Source organism: Varanus komodoensis, unplaced genomic scaffold (assembly GCF_004798865.1).
Source record: "Varanus komodoensis strain SLA01 unplaced genomic scaffold, ASM479886v1 scaffold36, whole genome shotgun sequence".
NCBI lineage: Eukaryota > Metazoa > Chordata > Lepidosauria > Squamata > Varanidae > Varanus > Varanus komodoensis.
The window spans coordinates 5,981,668-6,007,794 of NW_025335873.1; the positions used below are offsets into that span (position 1 = coordinate 5,981,668).

The 26,127-nt window shown below is 46.9% G+C and overlaps 1 protein-coding gene across 2 annotated transcripts in view; it reads right to left on the minus strand.

The window, feature by feature from the left end:
• The window catches only part of ASTN2 (astrotactin 2), a 301,533-nt gene that overhangs the window by 161,552 nt on the left and 113,854 nt on the right, over window positions 1-26,127 (minus strand). Inside the window, exon 1 of one of the 2 annotated variants that reach the window (XM_044439906.1) lies at window positions 8,463-8,682. In XM_044439906.1, the coding sequence (XP_044295841.1) occupies window positions 8,463-8,603 (141 nt within the window). In that variant the 5' untranslated portion in view covers window positions 8,604-8,682. Of the gene's footprint in view, window positions 1-8,462; window positions 8,683-26,127 lie in introns of those variants that run through there. The other variant, XM_044439905.1, reaches the window with a different exon arrangement.

Here is a 26,127-nt window from a genome sequence, read left to right on the forward strand (position 1 = left end):
GGTGAGATGCGGCATTCAAATCAAGCCTCAAACTGTTGGCCAAATGCTATTTTTTCTCAAGCACTCACAGCATTACCGGACCTTCTTGCTCTCTCCAACTAGCCGGCACTAGGTTGCATCTCAGACTGGGCATGTGTTGGAAATCTTTCCACACGGCAGCTATTGCAAAAGTCAACCATACTAAGTGATTGACTTCACTGAAACACAACCGAAAACAAAAGCTAAACTAAACTGACTTTTACCTTTGTGTCTCAAATGGAAAGACTCAAGATGGCGAACAGCCAATGATGAAAATCATTGCAATCAAAATCAGTCAGTCAAAGCACATGCAGGCAAGAGGAACAAACCATCGATTAAAATAAAAAGCAGCCACTGTGAATGGGTGTCCATCCCTGCATCTCATGGAAGGGAATTTATGTCTAAGCTGTGTGAGAAGGGTCTTCCATCCACTATGTCCCACCAATCAGCTTCATGACAGCTGACCAGACCTTTTAAGAACTGGTCTGACCAAGGCATGCTGGAACAACTTCATCAGCAACTGACTAGGAAGCAAATAAGTTTATCTGGACAGAGACTTCAAGATGGAAAGCCAGATACATCAAACAGACCTGTGTAGAAGAGAGCAATGGCTACCCCTGGAAAAATATATGGAACCACAATGAGAGGTGCAGCTCAGGGTTCAGTCCAGGGGCTAGCGCTCTTCAACATTTTAAAATAATGATTCAGAGGAGAGAGCACCGAGGATGTTTATCAGATTTACAGATGGCCCCAAACGGGTGGGATAACTAATACCGTGGAAGAAAAAAACAAAATTCAAAGTGATAGGCCGGAAAGCTGTCTGGAAGCAACAGAATGGAATTTAATAAGGATTGATGCAAAGTTCTGCAGCTAGGAAAAAGAAATAAAGACACAGTTACAAGGTTGGGGAATACGTGACTCAACAATACTACAAGCAAGAAAGATGATGGAATTGTGGATCACAAACTGAATGAGAGTCAACAATGTGAACAGGCTGCAAAAAAGGCAGGTGCTGTTTTGGGGTTCATTAGTAGAAGGAGCACTTCCAAATCATGTGAAGGACTGGTTCCCCTCTGTTCAGTACTGGCCAGGCCTCCTCTTGAGTCCTACACCCAGTTGAAGGATGCAGACAAACTGGAAAAGGTCCAGAGGAGGACAGAGCAGGGGAGTGGAAACTAATCTGTGAGGAGAGACTGAGAGAACTGGGTGTATTTAGGCTTGAGAAGACCAGGACAGTACTCCTCGACAGAGGAGGGCCAGGGGTCTCTTCTTGATCACCCCAGAGTACAGGATATGACATAATAGCCTCAAGTTACAGGAAGCCAGATTTCGGCTGAACATCAGGAAGAACTTCCTGACAGAGCAAAATGACAATGGAGCCAAGGACTTGGGGAGGTGGTGGGCTCTCCCCTACTAGAGGCATTCAAGATGCAGCTGGGCAGCCCTCTGGGAGGGACGGTTGACCTTGGAGTCCTGCACTGAGGCATGGACTCAGTCTACGCTCCATCACAGGGTCGCTGTGAGGATAAAATGGAGAGAAGGAAGAGGATTCTGAAAGCTACCTCGGGTTCCCCGCAAAAGAAAAAAAGGTGGTATACACAAACGTCATAGTAGGATAACTCTTTGGTTAAATGATTGGCAGGTGAGTTTCAATTCTCGGAACTCCTCCCCTCCCAGAACAAGGCACGAGACTCCTGGCCACTCAAGCACTGAGCTTGTGAATTAGGGCTTCGGAGAAATGACAAAATTCCCTACCGTATTTGTGGGCACAGCACAAATTAGGGGAAAGATTTCACTAACATTCTCCAGTGGTTTTCCATTCATCCGGCTCACCATTAGCAGAGGCAAAAGCATGAGTTCTTTCTGTTCTCAGTCTCCCAGATGTATTGAATTCCAACTCCCACACCCCCAATTATTAGTGAGGTTGAGAAACAAGGGAATTGAAATCTAATTATCTGAAGGACATCAAGTTGGAGAAGCTGGCCTTCGGGCTTGGGGAGGGTGTCTTCCACTGGCCACCCTGTCAAACTGTCCACTGTGCTTGGACCAAGGGTCACCGTGGGAACAAGAATGACCTCAAAAACACCTGTGTGTTGTGGGGAAGGCAACTTGTGGGAAATGTTTGGCTAAGCTGTGGTTTAAAAAGACTCGTTATCTATGGGGGGGGGGAGTACCCTTGGAGTGCACTATGCAGGCAATTCAAGCCAGATGTTTCATCCCTGCCTTGAATGGAAGTGGGGGTGGAATAACAAAAGAAAAGGACAGAAGCATGAACAGCTTCGCTCTTGCCTGCGCAGTCAGTCAGAAGGTCTGTAAGCACACACCAAGAACAGATCTGCTGAGCAAGGGGGTGCTATTTCCAACTCACTTCTGCTTTTCATGGTGCAGCAGCCATTTCAAAAGACATTTGTCAAGGTTACAGTGGGAAACGAAGCCTAGAAATCCCAAGGCCATCTTGAATAATGCGCTCTCAGGAACTCCGTCAGAGCAGAAGCCTTTCTGGTTGTTTGACAGACCTGCATCCTCAGAGAATAATTCCTTTTCATTTGGGTCACTAGACAACTTGCAGGGTTTCAAAGTCGTTCTCTGGGAGGCGCCTTCCACATTACCAATGGCGTTCATTTGCATTTGTTGCGCTTTCCACACAGGCTTCTAGTTTAATAAAGACTCAGAAATAAGGAGAACCCTGCTAGATCTGGCCAAAGACCAACACAGCAAGTGTCAGCGATGGTGTGTGTCCTCTCTCCATTTCTCCAACCCTGAGAGGAGTTAATCCTACATTGGACTGGGATGGACGCAAATAGGGGAGTCCAGGAACTTATGCTGTAACATATATACCTTCAATAACAAGCTTCAGATATCAGCTAATTTAGCCAAGAGCTTAGCAAAACCGTACGTTTCATTTGGTTTAGCTTATAGTATTTCAGCCAGCCACATTGGATGCATTCCAAAGCCACGCGGCAAGAGTGTGGTCAACATGGCGATCTGGGTGGCATAGAAGGAGGACAGGCTGTTGAGCTGGTCACCCACTTCCCCTCCCTGGTTCCCTGTTAATTCCTCAAATGTGAATCCTTACACAGACAAAACAGCACCATCTTTGCACATGAAGGAGATTTGCAGCACTACAACGTGGGGAAGGGGGTTGGGTTAAGCCCTTTGGAGGGAACGAGAAACATAAAAGTGTTTGTGGAAGTGGGGTGCACAGCAGTTTGATGTGCTACGAGCATATTAGGTCAGAAAGCTGCCTGTCAAGGGCTCAAAACTGGAAGAAAAATTGGTGGCACAAGGAATGGAATGGAGTAGGTTTGTGATGGGCTGCAAGGAATCCTGAACCAGAGCTCTCCATGTTACAACATTGTGCTGCAGGTCCCACTTCTCAATGCATACAGCAAAGCATGTATGATCACTAAGGCGAACATATCCCAATGTCCTGATATCCTTTAGATGTCTGATCTGCTGCATACAAGCTGTGTGCCTGCAAACAGTCCACATGGCCCAGAAAGGTTAACAGATCCAACCATGTAAGTGGGTTGTAGTGATACACAGTGCCTGGTTCTTTCTTACGAAACTGGTGCAATGATGGGAGGGCAGAGGGAGTGGTTTCTGCAGGAGAGACCTGCAGAAGACCTGTTCTGGCCTTGCTCTTGTGGTTGGCTCATTCAGGCATCTCCTGGTCTTCTTGCTAGCATCTCCAAGCAGGGCTGGGAAAGGTGAGCCACACCACACGGGTGTAGCTGATAAGGCACCACTAGTCTAGGGTTGTTAATCATGTAGAGAACCCATGTTTTGTCTCTGGGTGGGGAACTGTGGGTTGTCCACCATGGTTTGTCAGCTCAGCTCTGATGATCCATGGTTTGACACCTACTCACAGATTAAGAACCACTGACTTTCAGCTGGCCTGCAAAGCTGAACCTTGAGCTTGCATGTTGAGTCACCTTTGCTAAGCTGGAAAGGTGCGGGTTTGCAGCTGGATGGGTGACCACATGTTGAAGTGGAGGATTGCTCCTCTTCTCTCCTCTCCACTCCTCTCCTCTCCTCATGGAGTGTGGGTTAGTCTGTTGTCTGAATCCAGTCCCTTGGGTTTGAAAGAGGGTTCTTTCCTGAACTCACCTGGAGACTCCAGGGAACATGAATAGGATGTCCTTCCTGCAGCACATGTATTCTACCCCTGGGCTATGAGCCTTCTCCTAAAAGCAGAGTACGGACCCAGTCCTCATGGTCTACATAAGGGGCTTGGTCTGACTTGGTATGAAGCGGCTCCGTATACTCTCCCAGCTTTGAGAGTGGATTTCACAGACAAATGGCTTTACGTGCCTGGGAGAACACATAAAGGTCACCCCACGGACTCCTGCTTTGGACGATTTGGACTGATTCAAGACATGGAAGGATGGAGGGGGCAGAGTTTGCTGCTGTTATGTTCCTTTTGGGTTTTCTATCAGATGGCCAGGAACCCGGGTCATGGTACCTAATGTTGCCATTGCAACTGAAAATGGACTGAGAAAACGAGGGACTTTGAAGGCGAGATTAAAGGAGCCAATGGTCCATTTGTGCCAGAAAATGAGCATCCGGACCATTGCCTGTTTATTTCCATTACTTTCAGCAGCTACACAAAATATCCTCATTAACAACAAGGTCAGGTGATGGGTTCTACTTTCTGAACATCAGAAATGCCTCATTACTATACCATTTCCTAACACGGAATGGAAATAAGTGAGCTAAATTGTCTTAAAGGGTTTCTTTTCCTTCCCTAGCTCGTTTCTTCATTATCACACTTGTAAAAGGATATTTAACAGAGTATTTCTGTGGAGTGTAAATTGCTCCTTTCTCAAATACTCTATTGCATCCTTTAAATATTAGTGACCAGTTGGTTGGCAATGTTTAATAAAAGCACAGCACAGATGTTCCCGGCTCTTCAAAAACACCTGGCGTGGGTGGGCGGGGGACCCAGCAATGAAGAGTTTCGGGGAGGGAACCTGCCGTATCCTCTTATGGAGACAGTGGAAGGGGAGGGGGCCAGAAATGGCCTTTCATTGCAAGCAGAGGGGTGTGTAACACCATCACTCCCGAGAACACACCCTGCTGGGGTGCTGGCAAAGCTCCTCTGTTCAGTACCTCGTTAGCACTGTTTGATGTCCAAAGGCAGCAGCTGCTGTTTTTGCTGCAAATCAGCTTTGCTGCGTGGTGAACAAGCTCCCCCTCCAGTCATGAGCGTCCACAGAAAACGCAAACCAGCAGGGCCCGGCTTCGGGGCTCAAGGCAGAGTCCTGGCACAGGCTCAGAGGGGAACGGGGTGCTAGGCAGCTCCGCAGATGAGGGTTAATGCAGAGGGCTGGAATCAATCGGTCCAAGGACCGATTAATCAGTCCAAGGACATCCTGTCGGGAAGGACAAGGACGGGCAGAAGCGGAGAGAGGGCAGAGAGGCTGGCCAAGTGAGTGATTGCACCGACCGGAGGAGGAGGCGTGCACACAGACACTCCAGCCCATATTATCTTTTTTGCGTGTTGAAGCCTTAAAGACTCGCACACGAGACGGTGGTACAAATCCAGGCACTTCCATTGATTCACACAGTGCATTAGTTCACCAACAACTTGTCCTCTCGCTGATATACAGATTAAGACAAATAACTGCTCTTCCCCTCCAAGCCTAAAAATAATGGAAGGTGAAACACAGCATGTTCTCATACTTCCCCTTGATCATCCTTTCTGTAACCTCTTTGGAACGTTTCCGTTCAAACCAGACTCTTGGTCATGCTTTTGAAGTTTGGTCTTTAAAGAGGGAGGAGGCCACACGGAGGCAGACACTTTGCCTGCAGTTCCCATGATTCCTGACCCTTGGCCAAGCTGACTGGGGCTGATGGGAGTTGTAGTCCAGCCTGCTCCTTGGGCAGCGACTTGGTGCCAGCTTCTAGCTACCAGAGAGCTGTTTTTGCAGGATTGGTAGGTACAGGTAGCTATGAGAACACACCTGCGTCTGTGCACAGCAACCTTTTGCCAAGCGCTGATGCACAGATTAAGCAGGCGGGCCTGGTGCATGCGTGGAAGAGCGAGGAGGCATTAAATTGATCAGATGGCAAAGCCAAGCACCTGGCGTGTGGGGAGGGGAGGGAGGGGACACTGCATGGACGAGCAAGCTGTTTTTATTTCCTGCTTCAGCCAAATCACACCCAGCGTCTTGTAGGTGCTGACACGCTAGGAAAAAAATCAAAAGGTGCCAGAGTGATCTATCTTAATGAGTACGCGAAGAGTTTGCTATTCGAGAGAACGGTTTTGGCAGTGAAGATACAATCGGCTGGGAATGGAAAGGAGATGAGAGAAAACATGTTCAGAGGCATGATATGTCTGCAGCTCCAGTACAGAGAACAGCAACGAGGGCAGTCGATTTTATGTCCGGCATGTGCTGAACGCCAAAGGTTGGTTGCCCAGAGAAGTGACTACCGAAAGACCGAAAGATGCACTCGCAAATATCTGGAGCAAAGGAGACCCTGTTGGACAGAGAAAGCATTCCCTGCTGCAGCGTGTTCTTCCCTGCCCTTCCTCAAGAAAGCAGTTGTAAAGAAAGGATACGAAAGGGGTGAGAAAAGGAAGGCAGCGGTTGTGCGGTCTTTTGTGACCATTAGTCCGATAATCCCACGTCTCCTGGACTACTAGAGGCAAGCACCTGATGTCCAATCTTGGAAGGCTGTTAGGTTCTGCAGAGCCAACTTGCCTTCAGCAGAAGCTTACAAACAAACACGGAAATGGAAGGGAATATCGTCTGGTTCCATCCCCACCACCTTGACATACAGCAGGAACTATCCCTCAGAAGCATTTTATTTTGGAGAGGGGAGATGCGGAGCAAATTGGTGTGCAGATATGTGGTCCTTGATCATCTCTCCTCTAACGCACAGACACGCAGCCTGCAGTTCATGTGCTTGATCTCCCTTACAATTCATGCAGCCATCCATTGCTTTGATTTTCCTTTTCCTGGTCTACTTTGCTGAATGGAGAAAACCCCCAATTCTTCTTCTGACACTCCATACAAAAAATAGAGGAAAACACGACTGCCATTTAGTTCTGATTTCTCCCATAATGCATTTTCACATCTAAAATGGGTATCTGACTAGGATGGAATCGTTCTCTTTCATGAAGTACCCGAACATCATATTGGTTTGCAGGATGTTGCATGGTGTAGTGGCCCACAAAGCAGAGGTCAGTGGCGCAGGGCCCGAGGAGGAAAAGATGCTTAAATCAATGTTGCTTGATTTAAACATCCTTCAGTGGTTTTACTGAACTAAACCTCCTCAAACCAGATCTGCTGCAGGGAGATTTCAAGCAGTGTGCAGGAAACTTTCTTGAATGAAAAATAATAGTTGGGGGGAAAAATAGTTCGCTCATTGCCAGGCTGGAGTTGATGGAGAGGGAAATGGCTTTTTTGGTTTGAGTTTTTCCAGGGCAGGAAAGGTGATCCCAACAAACCCGAGCCTAAATGGACCACAGAACCCAGTACCCAAATGGGAATGAGAAATGCGTGTTCCCTTGTTGGATTTGTAAGCCAGTGCCCAGCGGAAAGGAAGGATGGTATTGGCTGAACTTTAAGTGAGAAATCCAGTGCCACTGCCTGCTTGACTCCCGAAGGCTCAAACCATGCTTGGTGTCAATGAAATGGTTTTTCTAAAGGTTTTCCGCTTCACATGCAGCCAGCAAGGGGCTTTGATCAGGATCGGGACTCCAGCATAAGGGGTAATGCGGCTTTTACTATCTTTTACAATTTTGCAATCCTGATCTGGGTCAGATCCATCCCTCTCCGCCTGCCTGCACACACGAGAAGTGAGCTGCAGTCGGGGGAATACTCTGGATCGACAGAAAGACAAACAAGTGATTTGTAGATCGGATTGAGCCAGAACTGTCCCATGAAGCAAAAATGGAAAACAAGCAAGCAAGCAAGCAAACCAGCCAACCTGAGACTCTCCTACTCTGGGCATCCCATCAGAAGGCGCAACTCCCTGGAGAAGACATTCATGCTAGGGAAAGTCCAAGGCAGAAGAAATGGAAGAGCAGGTACAAGATGGATCAACTCCACAGAGCAATCCCAGCCTTGAAGCTGGAAGAGCTGAGTGAGGCTTTCATGGAAGGACAATTTGGTGGACTTTCGTTCATAGGGTTGTCCTGTGTTTGAGATGATGGCACAAAACGATAACAGGGGGGAGGACTAAACCTCTCTATGCCAGGGGCCAGGTACAAATTGGGCTCAGTGAACTTGTGGGTTATTTGTGCAAGAAAACACCCTGAATGCACAGGTAATCCACATGGTAGATGTTACATGCGTGTCAGCCTTAAATGGGGTCAACCAACCAACTGGCTGCCTCGTACGTGAGCACTGCACCCAACAACTGAATTCAACATCTCTTTCCCTAGACCCTCACAAGAGGAACTACTTCTGCCATGAGCATCTTGGTGTACATACCACACAGCCTGTTGAATCCTCCTTACGGTCTGATACACACTTGAAGTTGCGGGTGCAGCCGCCGTTGTTGCGTGAGCAGTCTCGGACTGGCCCGAAGGAAGAGAGCAGGTCATTGATGGTTTCGAAGTAGGTTGACAACATCGCTTCTTCCCTTGGAGGAGGAAAGGGACTGTTAAAAGCACCTGAGCAAGCACCCCAGCCAGGGTGAAGAACAACCCACCCCCTAGTCCCTCCTCTAAACCCACCTTGGCTTGGGTGCACCGCCCTAGACTTTATTGCAACCAAGCCAAACTAGGTGAGATCGAAGCAACCTTTATTTATTTATTTATTTATTTATTTATTTATTTATTTATTAATTAATTAAAACATTTCTATGCCGCCCCTTGCTGAAGCCCAGCTTAGCACCTCTCATTTCCCCCCGTTTGCTTGTGGCTTCCCCACATCTATTATTGTTATTCATCTTAGTTGCATTTTTATACCTAACTCCAGTTCTCAGACTCAAGGCTGCTTAGAATATTAAAAACATATACCATGCAACTTCGTACAAAGACTTATGCAATGCCTATTTTAGATTGTATCCCCTAAGGACCAGTCATCATGCTTGTTCGTTCTCTTATTTGTTCTCTCTCTCTGCCTCCCTCCCTCCCTCCCTCCCTACACACCCACGCATATAATTAGCTCTGATGACATTTTTACCATTCCTGCCATCTTTATTTCCCCTTTGTAGGTTGAAGCAGAGTTCCACAGCCACGTTACCAGAATAGCAGTGCTAGGATGCACTTGGCCATCAAAAGAACCCTCATCTTCTGAAATGCGGAAGGAAACTCGCCCCCGAGATTTGATTAACACGAGGATTAAAAGCAATAGCCAACTTCACCGTACTTTATCATGTCAGCATTAATTATAAGATCTGCAGCCCTGTATCAGCCATGCCTGCATTAAGAACCTTTTCTCGCTGTCTGCTATCCTCTATCATGTCACCGATCTCTGCGCATTCAGCCAGGACTGGGTACAAGATGCACACGAAGCAGGGGATGTGAATATACCGAACACTCTTTCTTTGAGCCTCACTCCCTCCACAGGCCAATCCGTGCTCAAACTGGGGTGTATGAAGTATCACGGCCAACCATCACTTGGGGTTTCACGAGCTGCCTCCTCTTACCCTGTCCTTTCTCTCTTCCCAAGCAGGTACTTGCAGTTTGGGTTTTGAGGGCATGCACCGTCTCTCCTTGGCTAGGTTGGGTGTAATATCTAACAGCAGTTTGCATGGAAAAGAAGCTAACTGGAGCATATTGGAAGAGAGATGTGTGGAAGCACAGGGTTCTAGACATTTAACACCAAGGCCTGGTTTGGGATTGCATTTGAAATAGATGGCGGTAGTGACAGATTTTATTTTCCTGGGCTCCAAGATCACCGCAGCCGGGGACTGCAGCCAAGAAATTAAAAGACACTTGCTCCTTGGGAGGAAAGCTATGGCAAATCTAGACAGCATACTAAAAAGCAGAGACATCACCCTGCCAACAAAAGTGCGTATAGTCAAGGCTATGGTTTTCCCAGTTGCAATGTATGGCTGTGAAAGCTGGACCATAAGGAAGGCTGAGCGCCATAGGATTGAGGTTGCACATTCGGTGTGGATCACTCTTTTACTGAACCTGAACATTTGCAGTAAGAGCACAGAGTAGAACTTTTCTGACATTCAAAGTATTTGAAATTTTGCCTCCTCATTGGACAACAGAGCATCAAGAGTGGATTACAGCAGAAGTAAAGATACCCAAATATACCGTGTCCCTTATGTTCCTATCCAGCTCCTGAAATCATCCACTGAAGCCCTTCTCAGAAAACCCTCCTCAAACGAAGTAACAGGTGGTGACCAGGAGAAGGGCCGTTTTAGCAGTGGCACCCCTTTATGGAACATTGATTGATTGATTGATTGATTTATATCCTGCCTTTTTTCCTACAAAGGGCTCAAAGCAGCTTACATCATTCTCCTCCTCCATCTTATCCCAACAACAACCCTGTGAGGTAGGTTGGGCTGAGAGTCTGGGACTGGCCCAAAGTCACCCAGTTGGCTCCATGGCTGAGCGGGGACTCGAACCCAGGTCCCCTGAGTCCCAGTCCCATGCTCTTAACCACTACACCACACTGCCTCTCAAGTTTCCTGAGAGGTACGATTGGTGCCATCCATGCTTTCTTTTCTGCACCACAGGAAAACCATTTCATTTTCCAGGTATTGTATTAGATGCTGATACTTTTAATGCTGTTTTTCTAAGCGTTGTTTCTGTGCCCAGTGCTGACCCTGATTACAGTTTCTGTGAGTTGTTGATGCCATTGTATTTATATTTGCTCACTGTGTTATCTAAACATGATTATGCTGTTATTTATGTGCTCTTGAAATGTGTAAACTGCCCAGAGAGACATTGAGCTGTGGGGCATTATAAAGTGCAAGAAAAGGATGCATGGATAAAAATAAAATCCACATCCACAGAGTTAAAAACATCTATTTAAGACATCAGCAAAACGCACATTGAAAGTCGGGGTAGATGGGATTAAACATGGTTTTGGGCTCAGTCTGGAAAGCAGCAAAAAGGGACCTGGGGCATCGCACGATACAGTCACTGAGTTTCCCAGTCTCCCTTGTCGTCTCTTGTTTAACAGTACAAAGAGTGTGGCTTCAAGGCAAACCTCAAAGCCCTGAAAAGTGTGTTTGGAAGTTCAGGCTTGAGGCAACTGGGCACAGGAACGCTGAGGGATGACACAACATTGCAGGGAGAATGGGAAAGAAGGAACAGCACCCTCTTCTGAAAAAGAAAAGGTGCCATTGTTGTAAAAAGGCTCGTGAACTTGAGTAAATTGCTGGCTGTGTTCCGTATTTTCCTCTTTGGGAGTGCAGGAGCCACATGCTCCAGTGAGGTCAAGCCAGCTGGCAACCCATCTCTTTGCTGTAGAGAAGAGGAGGGAAGAGTGAGAGAGAGCACTGGGTTTGGGCTATAGATCTGTTTAATACATCGGGCTAAATACTTTTTAAACATGAAGATCTGGCAAGAGCAGGTGCCTGCGAGAATGGGAGAGGCGACTGCCATACCCAGGAGGAGGTGAGAACAGAAAGTTCTCTTGGAGAAGGTGGCTTGCAGGTCCTCCAAGGACACGGAAAAGCAGACCTTCATGCCATCGATGCTCCAGTATCTCCGCAATGCTTCGCAGCCTGGGATCTCCCACGGGACGACTCGCTTTGATGGATTCTGCACACGTCAAGTTTGTGCAAGAGTTGATTCCTGGGGAGGGAACTGTGTCCTGGCAAGCTGGATCCCCCTCCATCCCCCTGCCGGTGCTTTCCACCCATTTCTCCATCCAGCAGAAGACTTGGAGCGGGGGCATGGAGGAGGCAAGGAGGAAGGCTATTACCCGAACAGGCAGCCAGACAGAGAAATAAAAAAGACAAAGAGTTCAATCGAGAAGACAAAACGGGCGAAAAATGAATGTGGAGCACAGAAGAGAGGGAAGGGGGAGACATCATGGGGAGGGCCCAGAAGTTCATGCTCCAAATGACAGAGAAAATCTTACTGTATAACCATAAAAGGTGTCAGGAGTGTCTGCCGATTATCAATGTTTGTATAATATACAGTGGCATAGAGTGTCTCCAGTTTTTATGATGCCTGAGATACGCCTGAAGATATATATGCCGTTCCTTTGCAGCGTGTTCTTGCATCTGAGCAGTAGACCTTCTCTGGTTCCAAACAACCCCCTGTCTTTGTCTTGTGGCTTCAATTTGTACTCCTCTGCTGCCTTTTGCAATGCGGTCCCATGCTGAGAGCCTATTGCCAAGACAGGTAGCAAATAGAGTGCAAAAAGGAGCGTTGAGCAACTTCTAAGGCAAAGAAGCCGGGTGCATTGCATTCTTTCCTTCAAAGGAAATGCCCTACCTTCTTCACAGGTGCAGGAGGAGGAGGAGGAGGAGGAGGAGGAAGGAGTGGGTGCACGTGAGCCCAAACTTGTGCATTGTCTGCTGTTCTATTTGAACCAGGCCAGCGACTACGGAGGCAGGATTTCAGAAAATCTGCGGGGCTGCCAACTGTGAAAATTGGTCCCCACAGACATCAGCTAGAGCAGAACTTTGAGAACTGCGGGTTTCTTTTTGAAAGGAGAATAAAAAAAGAACAGCTTTCCTGGATTAAGCCTGCAAAGAAAAACACACAAGAGCAAAAATAGGTTCTTGAGGAATCAGTCCAAACACCTGTTGCAAGATCCTTTGGTTGGGAGGGTTTGTGGTCACCAGGATTACCCGGCAGAGGCTGTGTGCTGGTCTCCTTTGCACTCACTTTGATTTCTTCTTTAATGATGCTGGGAGAGAGTGTCAACTTTCACCGAGCGGGTGGGGGAGAGCTGACTTCAGAGAGAGCAAGAGAAGGGGGAGAGACCCTTCTGGGAGCAGAGCAGGAAGACTTTGCCAAACAGCACATTTAGGCGAGAGTCCCTGTGTTAGCTACGAAGCCCAGCACTGCACATGCCAAGAGTGAAATGACCGGACCATGGAAAGATGCTTTTTACCAGGCTGAACTATCTGGGCATCTTGGGCAGTGCCATCCACTCTGATGGGCAGCCGGAGAGAGGTTTGGGAGAGAGAGGTCTTTCCAAACCCTTAGGACCTGATTCCTTCTTAGCTGCCCTGCATGCAAAGCAGCTTCTCCCAATGCAGTGCCTTCCAAATATGTTGGACTACAGGTTCCATCAGCCCCAGCCTGCATGCCAGGGATGATGGGAGCTGGAGGGCACGGGGTGTCATGTGTGTTGATCTTCAGGTGTGCTCGTGGGAGGCTCCCCGTGCTGGTTCTGCTGATGATTCTGATTCCGAGGCCGAGGCCGATTTTGAAGTGGCTCAGAGTCCACCTGTGGTTGCAGGTCCTGAGACCCCATGAGGGTGGCCCTGGGGGAGATCAGCCCCAGGGCACATGGGGAGACATCGAAACAGAGCGAGTCAGAAGGGGCCTCCCGGGCCATCTAGTCTGACCCCCGGCTCCAGCCGGCTCCGCTCACGACGTGCCCACCATGTGCACTCAACCTGGCTATGGGAGCATTGAGGAATCACAGCATGAGGGAGGAGATCAGAATGGGAAGCCTTGGAGAATGAGAATGGAGAACTCCCACCCACTGAAGAGGCAGACCTGGCCGCTCTCCATCATCACTGGGGGAATCCCAACTGGGGGCGCAACAGGAGGGGCGGGGGCCGGCCCATTTCCACAGCGCGTCTCCCCCAGGGTTGAGACTCAGAGGGGCTCACAAGGAGACCTTCAGGAAATGAACAGAAAAAAGGGTTCAACACTCCCCTTTGCACACACTCAGAGACTCCTGAGTAACAGTAACGTTCATTAAGCAAAGAACCTCTGCCGAGACTGATACGGCTTGGAGGGAGAAGCACGGATCGCGACCCCAGGCTGGGGAAAGCCGACGAACCAGAGAGGAGCGGCCCCTCCTGCCAAGGATGGGGGTCCCCCGCCAGAGCCAGAGCCATGAGCGATCTAATTAGCAGGCGCCCGTCTTGTTTTAAGAGCTGCAAGGATGAGGCAGCCATGAAGACGAATATCTATCCATCTGCCAGCACTTCTTGGTCTCCTTGGCAACAGAGAATTTTGTAGAAGTTTAAGACAAAGCATGTGACATTGGATATCTGTGATAAACTCTAATCAAGAAAAGAGTGTGGGAAATTATACATCTTGCATCCGGCTTTGCTGTGGTTCTTACTACCTCAATTACGCGGTGTGCTCAATTTCACAGCAGAAGGCACTTTTAAAAAAAGATCACACGTTCAACAAAAGCCTGAAGTGGGGTGATAAAACTCACAACTTTGGCTCCAGAGATTGTTAAGGACAATAAACTACTGTTAACAAGTCAGCGAGGTTACAGAAAGCTGTGGCTAAGGGAAACGACAGAAATCAGAACAGTGACTGCAAAGATACACGTTTTTCACATGCTCGCTTGATAATACTAGGGCAAAATTGGTACCCCAGGAAATGTTTCTCTTGCGTTCCAAATTACAGGCAAATGGAAACACACAAGTTTTGCAGGGTGGGTAGGAAATGGGAATAGACAGGGTTACACACAAAACTTCCAGAAATAAATTTCAATAAATAAATCTAATCAATGGAAAATTAAAGATCAGTTGCAGAATCAGCACGAAATCACAGAACTTTGTATTGCAAGACAAACAAACTGGATGTGTTTATACTAACATAAAAAGTCACTTTTGAGATAGCAAAAGCTCACCAAGGAATCTTAATTAGGTTGGTGTTTCTGCCTCTCTCAGCACTATCTCAAATGTACTCTCATTGCTGTCTCTTCCTTCATCTTCTAAATAGGGCTTATTTCCTAAAAGAGTTGGCAAATATTTGCCCAGGTAATTGCAGGTATGGGCTGGTGTGACTCCTCTGTATAAAGCAACCATCATGAGACTCCCTCAATGCAGAAAACGAGCACAAGAGTGGAAAGGATCATGTTGGTGCCATGCTATTTTTCTATGCACACGCTTGCTTGTTCACTTGCTCTGGTGTAGAAGATAATTCTGTTATGATATCCAACTTCTGCAGCTGATAAATAGTTTATTACTTCAATGAAAACCAGCCCACAATGCACTAAATTAAGAAGGCTTGGCAAATTCTGTATTTGCAAAGTCTGGTATGATCTGATTCGTGTCTTCCAGGCTACCTGCAATCCAGGTGCAGTTTTTTATTCTCTCTCTCTCTCTCTCTCTATATATATATATATATATAGAGAGAGAGAGAGAGAGAGATATATATATATATATATATATATATATATATATGACACTTGGATAGTAAATGTGCTTGAGATATGCGTTTAAATGCATATTTAGCATATTTTTAGATCAACATTTTCATGCAGTTTCTAAGCTCAGGAAATAGGATAGAACAGATTTTCTGAAGTGCTGCAGACCAAAAATAGATGGAGGGTACAATTTTATCCATGTTTAGACAGAGAAAAGGTCTAAGCATCTTCCACCCCGCCTTGCTTTTTTCTGTCTAGATATGCACTGGATTGTATTTGAATGCACCCATCCGTACTTCAACTATGAAGTACTGATTTGAATAATTCCAGAAATTGCAAACTTTTTGCTGTTTTAGGGTTATCGTGTTCAGCCCTCTTTATCAGGATCCAGTGATAAAAATAGCTGCCAATGGGGCATAGATAAATTTCCGCACTCCCTTCTCCTCTCTCAGTGATATCACCAGATCTGGCCTGAACCAGACTATGGCCCGTGAAGAAATGCCGTACGCCAGAAATCTATCAGCTCACAAGAAGGGCATTGCATTTCAGGCCAATGTATACAGCCTGGTGTCTCTTCCATGTGCTAGTATATTCTACCAAAGGATAACATCTGGATGGGGCTTTCACTAACACAGAATTGTTCACCCAGGCTCCTCTAACCATATTTTTGATTCCAATGGCAAACCATGGTTTCTCGGGCTTGAACATCAGGACAAACCACAGTGAGACTTTCTTACCAGGATTTGGTGTTGTGCCTGAACGAAGCTAATGATTTTGCCTCAGCAAAATAGACGGCAACATTCAACTGTCTTACCTCTACAGTCTAAGAAAGGGAACAGTGTTTAGAAGCAACTGATTCTCCTTAGCCTTCTGTTCAGAAACAATAACCGTGAACCTACATTATATTTTCATAACTGGAGTAGCCCTTGCAAATGAGCAGATTCACATTTTGCTGGATACCACAACACATTTGCACATTTATTAATAACTTCAATTATTAATAGCAGCAAAAAGATGGGTCTATTCAACAACTAATTGCTAGCAGCAATATTTAGTAACTGAGAGTAATTTCTAGAAATTGAACACTAATTAACTCATTTCCCATGCAATGCATTTCCAGTGTGCTTTAAAAAAAAGTAATGACTGAGAATTTATTTGCAAACTGGAGGTGCTGCATAGTTGATAAAATTATAACTAAATTATTATTAAACAATGTTGTCTTGGGGATTATTAATACTGCTTTACTACTGTTACCATACTTGTTAATATGGTCGTCATTACCTCTTTTCCCCATGACCAAACATATTTTAAGTTTGGTATGCAAATATGCGCATGTGTTTGTACCTAACTCATAACATTCTACTAGGATCCCTTTTACTGAATGGTAGCAATATTTTGTTAGGATGGTAACAGTCCCTTCCAAGAGAAATCAGAATTATGGACAGCCAAAACACCTGCCAGAAGGGAAAGAGAATCAGCAAAGATAAGCATATACAGGAGGCCACGTATACATTTTCAGCACCTTCAAGTTCACTCTACACATGCATTCCAGTAGCTGGGAGATAATTAATTTTTGTTTGCTTTAGCAGCATGTACTTCAACTCTCCCCTTCAGAGATGTGCATGAGACATGCTCAAAGTTTATTAAACAAAGATCCACTGCAATGTTAATCAGAAGTTTCCTACTTGTAGCTTCTGCTTATTATTGCCTATTTATTTAACATGGTTAGTCCTAGTGATGAATTCTCCCTTATTCTGCCAGATTCTTTATGCTTATACTGGTTGCTTACTAGTTTCCTTTCATTATCAATGCCCTTTCGTTTCATTCCATTTATTGTGAAATAGTTGTATTGTACTACGAGAGACCGGCATGATGCTGGAAAGAAGGCAGTAACACTGCTCGGGGGAATAGAAACAACAAATCCATTCAGCACCTGAAAAATTCATCACCAATCTCCTCCTACCCTACTAAACAGGAAGTAATCACAAGGCTGGAGAGGAAACTTCTAATTAAAGGCACAGTCACCCTTGAATGACTCAACAGTGTAATCTGTCAAAACAATAAAGCTGATCCTGCAATTCAGTATTTGCACACACACGTGCATGCACATGGACACACAAACATTTACACAAACACAAATATGCACACAAACTGGGTTTAGAAACACAGAGAACAGCGGCATAGGAAACACTGGAATACAATGATCTGGCCATTTCCTTTGATTCTTCATTCCCGAAAAGATCCTCTGTTACAGTTCTACTCCTGACATCCCAAAAGTTGCATTTTTCCCCTGGGAGGAGAAAATTAGAGATACTCGTATTTCTCCATCCCAGAGTACATTTAATACAGAATCCCAGTCCTTTGCATTCCATGCTACACTGGCAGAATATTAGCCAACAAACGGGAGACCGACAGCAGTAGTAAATATGACCATGTTAGTTTGTTCAACTGTTTCTGTACTACGGCACAATAAAAGACAAGGCAGTTGTGTCTTTTTAATGTCTCTTTTATTGGAGTCTTATCTTTCCACTTGCTCCCTTTCAGGGAAAAGTGGTATAAAACACAAGCAAACACGAACTCGGTAAAACTGACAGAGAGGAAGAGGAAATACATTGGATTGCTTTACTAGCCACTGCCAGGCAGTGCTTGCCCGGCCTAAGCGGTCCCCAAACATCCACCTATCAGGAAAGATGGAATAAGACTGGCTTTTCTTGATGGCTCATGTCCTTCCACAGCAGGTGTTCAATTAACATCCCAACACCATGGAGACGATTGTTGCCAGGTACCGTGCTGTGAATGGTCACACAGCGTTTATATGTTTTGAGTTTTGCATAGATGCTGTACCAAATATACTTCTTGCACTCCATGGGCTTTTGTGTGCGTCTGATGTCACCCAGCTGTCTCTCCAGGAGCTGATGAAAGCAGGGACCTTTGCCCATTAATGGATGCAGCACCATTTCCCCTGCGCATGGTGGTTAGGCGAGGCCTGGTAGAACAGTAAGTTGCGCACGGACCACAGGTGGAAGGCTGAAACTTCCACTCACAAATCAGGCCTCCTCTGAAGGTCGGAGCTGCTGCGACCTAAATATCCTGATGCGAGAAACCCTCAGAGAAGGGAGCCAATTTGCTTGAACCTGGTTCTGCAGCAGCTTCTTCAGATGGTGGTTGATCCAGCCCTGAGTCCAATTGGTCTCCCTTACCCTTTCAGAGTCAGGACTGACGACAACACTGTTCCAAGCAATAATTGTCAAGGATGTGGAGTTTGAAGGGCAATTCCACAGGTGAGGCATTGGTAGGAGGGGTGGAGACCTGATGTGATCCCCTTGGAATCCGCTCTCCACCTTGAATGTTTGCAGCAGCATCGGATCGCAAAGATGGGGAGGGGGGTGCCTGGAAAACCCTCACTGGTATGTCAAAAGATCTTTTCCAAACCCCCTTTTGGGGCTTTAATGACCCATTCTAATTCACACAAAGATAAGGTAAAGATTGGCTTTTTTTCCCACTGACAAGAGTGAGAATGCTGGAAGGACCTTGCCAAACACAACGCCCTCCTTTCAAAAGGTACTAAGTGAATGTTCAATGCATTGCCAGCTCTGAAAAGACAAGCAGCAGGAAGGCGGTTGATACAAAAAGGGCCGCATATACACACGCAGAGGCATACAAGCTCTTTACCTATTTTCCAGAGGTATGCAAGGAAATACAAAAGGGGACCAGGAATGGTGGGGAAGAATTAGACCTAAATGTGTTGCACGGTGAATGCAGCACGGAGAAACTTCTAAGGAGAGCTGAAAAGACAGGAAAATGTTCATCGACCCGATTGAAGGACGGCTCCTGCCTAGCACAGCGGTGGCTGGCCCAAAGTACGGCTTGTTCTGAACAGGGTTGTTTCTGCAATTTGGGGAGGCAAGGAAATGCCTCCATTTTTCTTTTCTTTTCTTTTCTTTTCTTTAAGCACAGTCGAGTGGGGGTGAGGAACGGAAGGGGAGAAAGCTTCCATCCCACCTTTCAGCAAATAACTGTCTGCGGCCATCAAGGTCAGGGGGCTGGTCCCCCTGAGCAGCAGCGAGTTCTTCCTCCATTCAGGAAGGACCACCTCCTCCTGTAGGTACCTACCTGATCCTTAAGATCTGAGCCAGAGGCCCTTGCTAAAGAACCATTCCTCAAACAGGTGAGAGGGATAACAAATAGGAGGAGGCCTTTTTCAGTGGCTGCGCCTCAACGCAGGAATGGGCTTCTCAAAGAAGTCCACCTGGAACCTTTGCCAGGCAAAGATGGTTTTATTCTCCAGGTCTTTTTCCAATTGATTTTTATTGCTCTGTGTGTGTGTGTGTGTGTGTGTGTGTGTGTGTGTTGCGCACTTTCTCTATATAGATAGTGAATTTTAAATTGTTGTTTTAAGCTGCCATACGAGTCCATATTGTTGTATTGTAGCATTTATGCTGCAATCATTTATTTTAATGTCAATTGTAATGCAAGTATACACAGCCCAGAGAGCCCAAACAGGGCTACAAGTGTGGTCTATAAATTTAAATAAATACATCAATAAATAAAGGCTCTGAATAAAGCTAATCGGCTTGCCCATCTCCACAGGGACATATTCCTAAGTTGTGGATCTCATGATTACTGAACAGGTTTCTCGGAAACAGTTTCTAGTTTGGGTTCAGCAAACCACTCTGTGAATGCTCAGGGACTCTTTGTTGGCTAATACACTGCTGGATGTACTTTGGAAATAAAGAACTGTCTGTTGTTTGAGAGCGAGGAGGAGGGAGGGAGTCCAGCTCCTAACACTGAGATCATGTCCTGCATCTATGAATGTGACGACTAAGTCACTGATCCATCTAATGTTCTGCTGCCTGTTCAGACAGAGGGCAGATTTGGAGGTCGTTCCTAGCCAGGGCACCAGGTCCACATTCACTGGGAACACCTTGGATGGAGCCCAAGGCCACTCGCGTGCCATGCTGGGCTCCCTACCATTGAGTTACACCCTGCAGATCTCACCCCTTAATTTCAGCTGACCCGCTGAGCCTTTGGCTGCAATCTTCTAATTTAAGTGAAGAATGCGCTTATGGATCAGCTAAGAAAATACACGTGGGAAAGGGACAGGGATGGGACGGGGAAGGGGATGCGGACGGGGAAGGAGCAAAGTGAAGAGATGCAACAGAAAACCCCTTTTTGCCAGTTGTTTGGAAAATGCAAATAGCAGCCACTGGAGGAAGCTGATGATTATCCAGACCAGCCCAGCCAGGAAGGCGGGTGGGTGGAGATCCAAGAGTTCAGCCCCCTGCCCCTCACTGCTTCCACCTTGAGGAACCCGGCTACTAAACAGCAGGTCATTCAGGAGCAGATTTTGCTCAGAACACGGTCAAGTGCCACTTCCATGCTGGCGTGGCCTCCTAGGCCAACCGGTGGTGCATTGAACAGGGGAGACGGGGCTCGTGGTGAGGAAGGCGGCGAGCCGCACCCATGAACGCTTCCCCTCTGTGCATCAGGCCTGTCCATCCCCCCAGCCCAGACTCACACGCCAGAAAAGACCTGCGTTGGACGCAGAAGCATCCCTTTCCGACTCTCCGCTAGCCAATCCTTCCACTGCTGCGCAATTTTAAAAGCAATACCCCGACAGCTGTGCACACACAGGGGAGAGGCAGGTCTGTCCCCAGCTGTCTGTGGCAGCTGCCGCATCAAGCAGTAATTCCACGCCAGATGTGCAAAGGACCACCAAAAAAGCAGCGCGCACTGCCAGACACCTCAATAACTCCGTTTTCTTTACTTGTAAAGGAAGGGCTTAAATGGATAGGCTCTGAAGCCACGAGGGGACCCTATTCAGTTTAACTCCTGTGAAATATTTGATGTGGAGGAAATACAATGGGTGATGGAAGCACACAGCATTTTGACGATTGTGATGAATTAGGGTTCCACTTGTTGCTATTAATGGGTCCTGGGAACAAGGTGCTTTCGAATGCTGCTCAGCCCCTTTATTATTAGCCTGATTTGCTGGGCTTCCATTATATCTCTGAGGGGCAAGACTTGAAAAGCATCGCAAATGAAATATCAAAACACTCCAGCAAGGGGGGGGGGTGAGGCTTTGGCTGTCTCCCCCCCCGCCCTCCCCCAAAAAACCAATTCTTGACATTTTTCTAAACACAGAGAAGCTGCTGCCGAAGGCAGGCACTTGAACAGAGCAAGAGGGTTCTCAGCTGAAATGCCAAGGAACACGGCCTTGGTCTTTTGCTTCACAGCTCTTCTTCTTCATCCTTCGTTTGCTGCCATCCGGTTTAGCTATAATTAGCAGCCGTCAAGCACAATGGCCCGTGTGTCAAGAACAGAACGATGCCGCTGGATCACGCTGCCAAGCCAGACGTGACACACACACCCCTCTGCCCCAGTGACACACACAGCCAGAGGATCCACTTGCAACATCTGGACAGGGGTGGCACTCAGGGAAGCCGGGCCCTCATGGACAGGCTTGCCCCAACAGTGGGGAGGGGCGAAGTCTGGCTGAACACCCCTCGTCTTCACACACACTGCCCTTGGGGTGCCTCGTGCATCCACGCTAGGCACTGGAGAAGAGCAGCCCATGGCGAGCTGCACAGCGGCAGGGAGAGATGCCCACGGACGGACGGAGAGGGGAATCTTGTCCTCTAGGCAGGATTGTCAGCAGGGTTCTGCAGCCGCGCCTCCTCTCCCTCGCCTCTCGGGGCTTTTCCAGCAGCCACACAAGTGGCTTGGTTCGTGGGACAGCAAAACTTCAAAAAATTTCAAAAGTTTGAAATGGTGCCTCCCAGTGACGAAGTGGCCCAGTCGGACAGCAGGGAAAAATGGGCAGGGAGGTGGATCTGGCTTGCGGGAGAGAACAACGAGCTGTAAAACCTACAAAAAGTCTCCATTCACTCCCCATCACCTGGAGCTTGAGCACGGGCACAGACAAGCTGTTAGAAACTTTCTCCAGTGTCCTGATTCTCCGATAATCCTCTCAAATTGCAGGTGTACATGCCAGCCTAATGTGGTGAGTTGCTTTTCCCTCCTGGCAAACTTGGAAACAACACCTCAGGCGCTCGGACTGGCACATGCGGAAGTTGTGCCGGTCTCAAAAGGGGATTCTTGCCTGACGGGGGCCCCAAGCGTGAGGGAAGGCGCACAGGTGCTAAATGCCCTGTTCAAAGAATGGGCACACAGGTGGCAGCTGCATTGTTCAAAGGCGATGCATCCTTTTATAGCACTTATATTTCATTCTCTACTGCTGAAATGGAGAAACATGCTGGGTTTTTGCATTCATAATTGGAGGAGAACAGATGGCAGTGATGCAGATGAAGGCAGTGCTACCATTAAAATAATCTATACTGCTCATAATTGTGTGGTAAGAGGGATGGAAAGTGCCCCCTCCATTCCATTCTCTGATGCTTCCCCATCTCTGTCATGCCTCCCCCAGAACCAACCTCCACATCAAACAATGGTGGGCTTCTCGTGGTTTTGGGATGACAGTAGTGGAGATTAATCATCTCTTAAAGGACATTTGATAGAGCTCTTGAAAAGGGGGTTTATACCAAGAATATCACCTGTGGCGGGGGAATTAGGAGGAAGTGGGAACTACTCTACCATAGTGGTCCTCAAGAATCCAGCTATTGTGGGGGAGACTTCCAGCAGAGAGGTTCATATAGGGCAGCCTGTATTTTGGTCACCTACTCACCACAAGTCGGAAGGTGTTCATGAGCGATCAGGAACGACTGCTGATATTTCTACACAAAAGCAGTGGTATAGGGGTCGATTTGGAAGTGTGATTGCTCACCAAGATGTCCCACAGACATATCTCCAAGTATCCTACCACACTGTAGATGCATCTGCTGAGCCATGTCCAACCAGGAGCATCTTTGGTTGGTGGACCTTCATCACCCATTTGAGACCAGGCCAACCTCAAGGCAACAAGTCCAATATATGATTACTGGGAAAATACATTCCCTTCAGCTACTTTGAGGACTAGCAAATCAAACACAGGTTAGCTCACATTTGAAACTCTGGTACCAAAGGTTTACTACCACGGAGGTGGTAGAAAAGCTGTACTTCTCTGCCATCTTTTTGTCTGCTCAGAGTTGCTCTGCAGATGTTTTTCGAGAGGCCAGAGTCCGTTATGTCCTGGCTGACAAGGAGAAGAGATGCACCACTGGACCTATTTCTGTGACACTCTGCAGATCAGATCCATCATGTGTGGGCCAATGTGGATTCCACACAGTTGACACAGGTCCAGAGGGTGTCACTTTAGCTCATGCTTCCCCAGTTGTGATGGGTGAACTTCAACTGGCATGGGCCGAGGATGTGGACCAGATTCTTGGAGCTGAGGCTTACCAGTTCTGGTCTGGAACCAAGCCCTTTCTCATGTATTAAAGAAGCTTAATGTGGTTAAGCGTAATGCTATTACAGCAAACTGCGATTCTTTTCTGCCTAAAGGAAGTGTTAGTAAGACCTCTGATGTTTTATTTTTTTTTTAAACCCACTATATTGGACAAATTGCTCTCTCCCTCATCTTCCCTAGAGAGGCCGGGGTGAAACCAAAATCATCCATATGCAATGCATGCTACCTTCCAGGGAGGGGTGGTCCTTTCCCCCCGCTGTTGTGCAAGCTTACATTTAGGCTCAAGATGCCTCAAAACCCAAAGTCATAACCAGAACCCACACTCCGAAATAGTTGAACTGAGTTATCAGCCATAACATTGTTACGATCGGACTGGAGGAGAAAGGAAAACCTGCTGTAGGAAAGTGGAAATAGCTGTGAAGTTCTACACAGCACTGCGAACACTCCAAGAGTCTTCTATTCTTTTTACAGAGCCAATTATTCCCCACGACCCCTTGGATTCTATAAAATATGGGCAGAAAAGGGATGCCATACATTTACAGTTTCTGTTGCTGCAACATGTTAAATCAAACTTTTCTCTCTTCTAGACATGCCAGTGAGAATGGATGGGGGATAAATCTTGCAAGCTCAAGATTTATACACCAGAACACCTTCATTTGACTCATTTCTCTCAGCGGTAGAAATTCATGCCTCGTGTGGACTTTTCCTTAGTTCTCAAAGGGAGAAGCACTCCTTGGGAGTAAATAGTGAGCTACATGGTTATTGTAGATGCTGCAGTTGAACAACCAGCTAAGATGTACCCTGCCTTCTTCAGCGTTTTGGAGAGGTAAGCACTTAACTTGTTAAAGCACTTGGATGGGGGATACCAGGATTGTCCATTCTATAATTCTAGATTATTGGGATTATATCCTATACTGCGGAAAGGGGTTTGCCTACTGTGAACCATATTATTAACCATGATGGCTGAGACATCCAGTCAATCCATGCATATGGATGAGTGCATTTATCAATTTTGGTTCCTCCTAGTTTTGTCATTTTTCCAAGTTATTTGTCATTTTTCCATTTCTGCATCAGTTTTGTCCCTCCCCAACCCACACAAAAACTCAGTGTATTTTTGTGTAACTTTCTAATATGCAGATTATTTGTACATTTGCCTAATAGATACTTCTTGTGTAGACAAATTTGTCTGCTGTATCTTAGCAGAAGTAGCAGAATAAAACAGCCTGAATGTTCTGGGCAGATCTTCTCTAGCAGACTTAGATGAAACCTTAGAAGCACTATCACTTGATTGGTTCTGTCTTGTTACTGTGCAGTCGAAATAGCAGCATTGTCCTTGAGATCGGGAAGAAGCATTTGCCCATGTAAAGTGCTGAATCCAAACTGAATTCCCCTTTCTTCCTTCCCTTCCAGAAAAGCTTCTGCTCCACTCTCAGATGGCTTCAGGGCTAGACAGTGGCAACACCGAGCACTTCTTGCTGGCTTTGCCTGTCATCCCCTGCCTGGGTCAAGGAATTCCCCCTGCATCTGCTCCCCACCCAATTTTAAATGTTTCCCTCCTTTCCTGAGATGAGCCAGCTCTCACGCTTTGCCTGAGAATCTCAGCCAGGTCACTTCGAACCTGCAAAGCCCTCTGCCCCGCCCCGCCCCTCTGTTTCCACCTCAGAATTGGACAAATTTATCAGAGAAGATTATAACGTTGGACAGCTGGATTCCCACTCGATACTGAATGCAACAATTGATAGGAATGAAACCGCCACTACTACTGCTCCACAACACAGCAAAGACATAGAAACAGAGCAAGTCAGAAGGGGTCTCCCAGGTCATCTAGTCTGACCCCCGCTCCAGCCGGCTCCGCTCACAACATGCCCACCACATGCATGTCTAGCCTCTCCTTGAACAAGACAGGAAGCTTGGGATAAAAAAGAGACTTATCTGGCTCTCTCTGGCTATTAGGCAGCAACTGCACCCTTCTGCAGCCCCTATCTGCTCTCAGAGTTATCTGGACAAGTCAATTAGATCTTTCCTCTGAGCTACCCGTCACTGCACCTATACATTGATTAAAACTCCCAAGAACAAATCAGCAGGCAGTGTGTGCCAGGACAAGAAACAGGCAGGCACCCATCTGTATGCTCTTCCTATGTGCCCCCCATTATCCCTTTGCCATGTCACCAACAGCACAGTTCGTAAGACAACCAGCAGAAGGCACTTCTAGCATCACTGAGTGCAACAAGGATAAAAGTGACAAGCTCGCAGACAACTCAGCACAGCATGTTGCACACTTGCAGACAACCTCAATTTAGTACACGGCTCCTTCTTTTTAAAATCCAGAATGCCATTTGCGATTTGAAGGGGGGGGGGGTGCCCAGAAGTGAAAATGGCCCTCGGACATTGCTGCAGCTGTCCATCCCTGGCTCACACCTCCAGCTGGTCGAAGTCCTTGGCTATTGCAACAATGCACGCCGATTCGCAAGACAGTTTTGCTGTTTTATCGTCTCTCCCTCCACACTACCATGAACATATACATCTCTGTGTTCACTTTCCCCC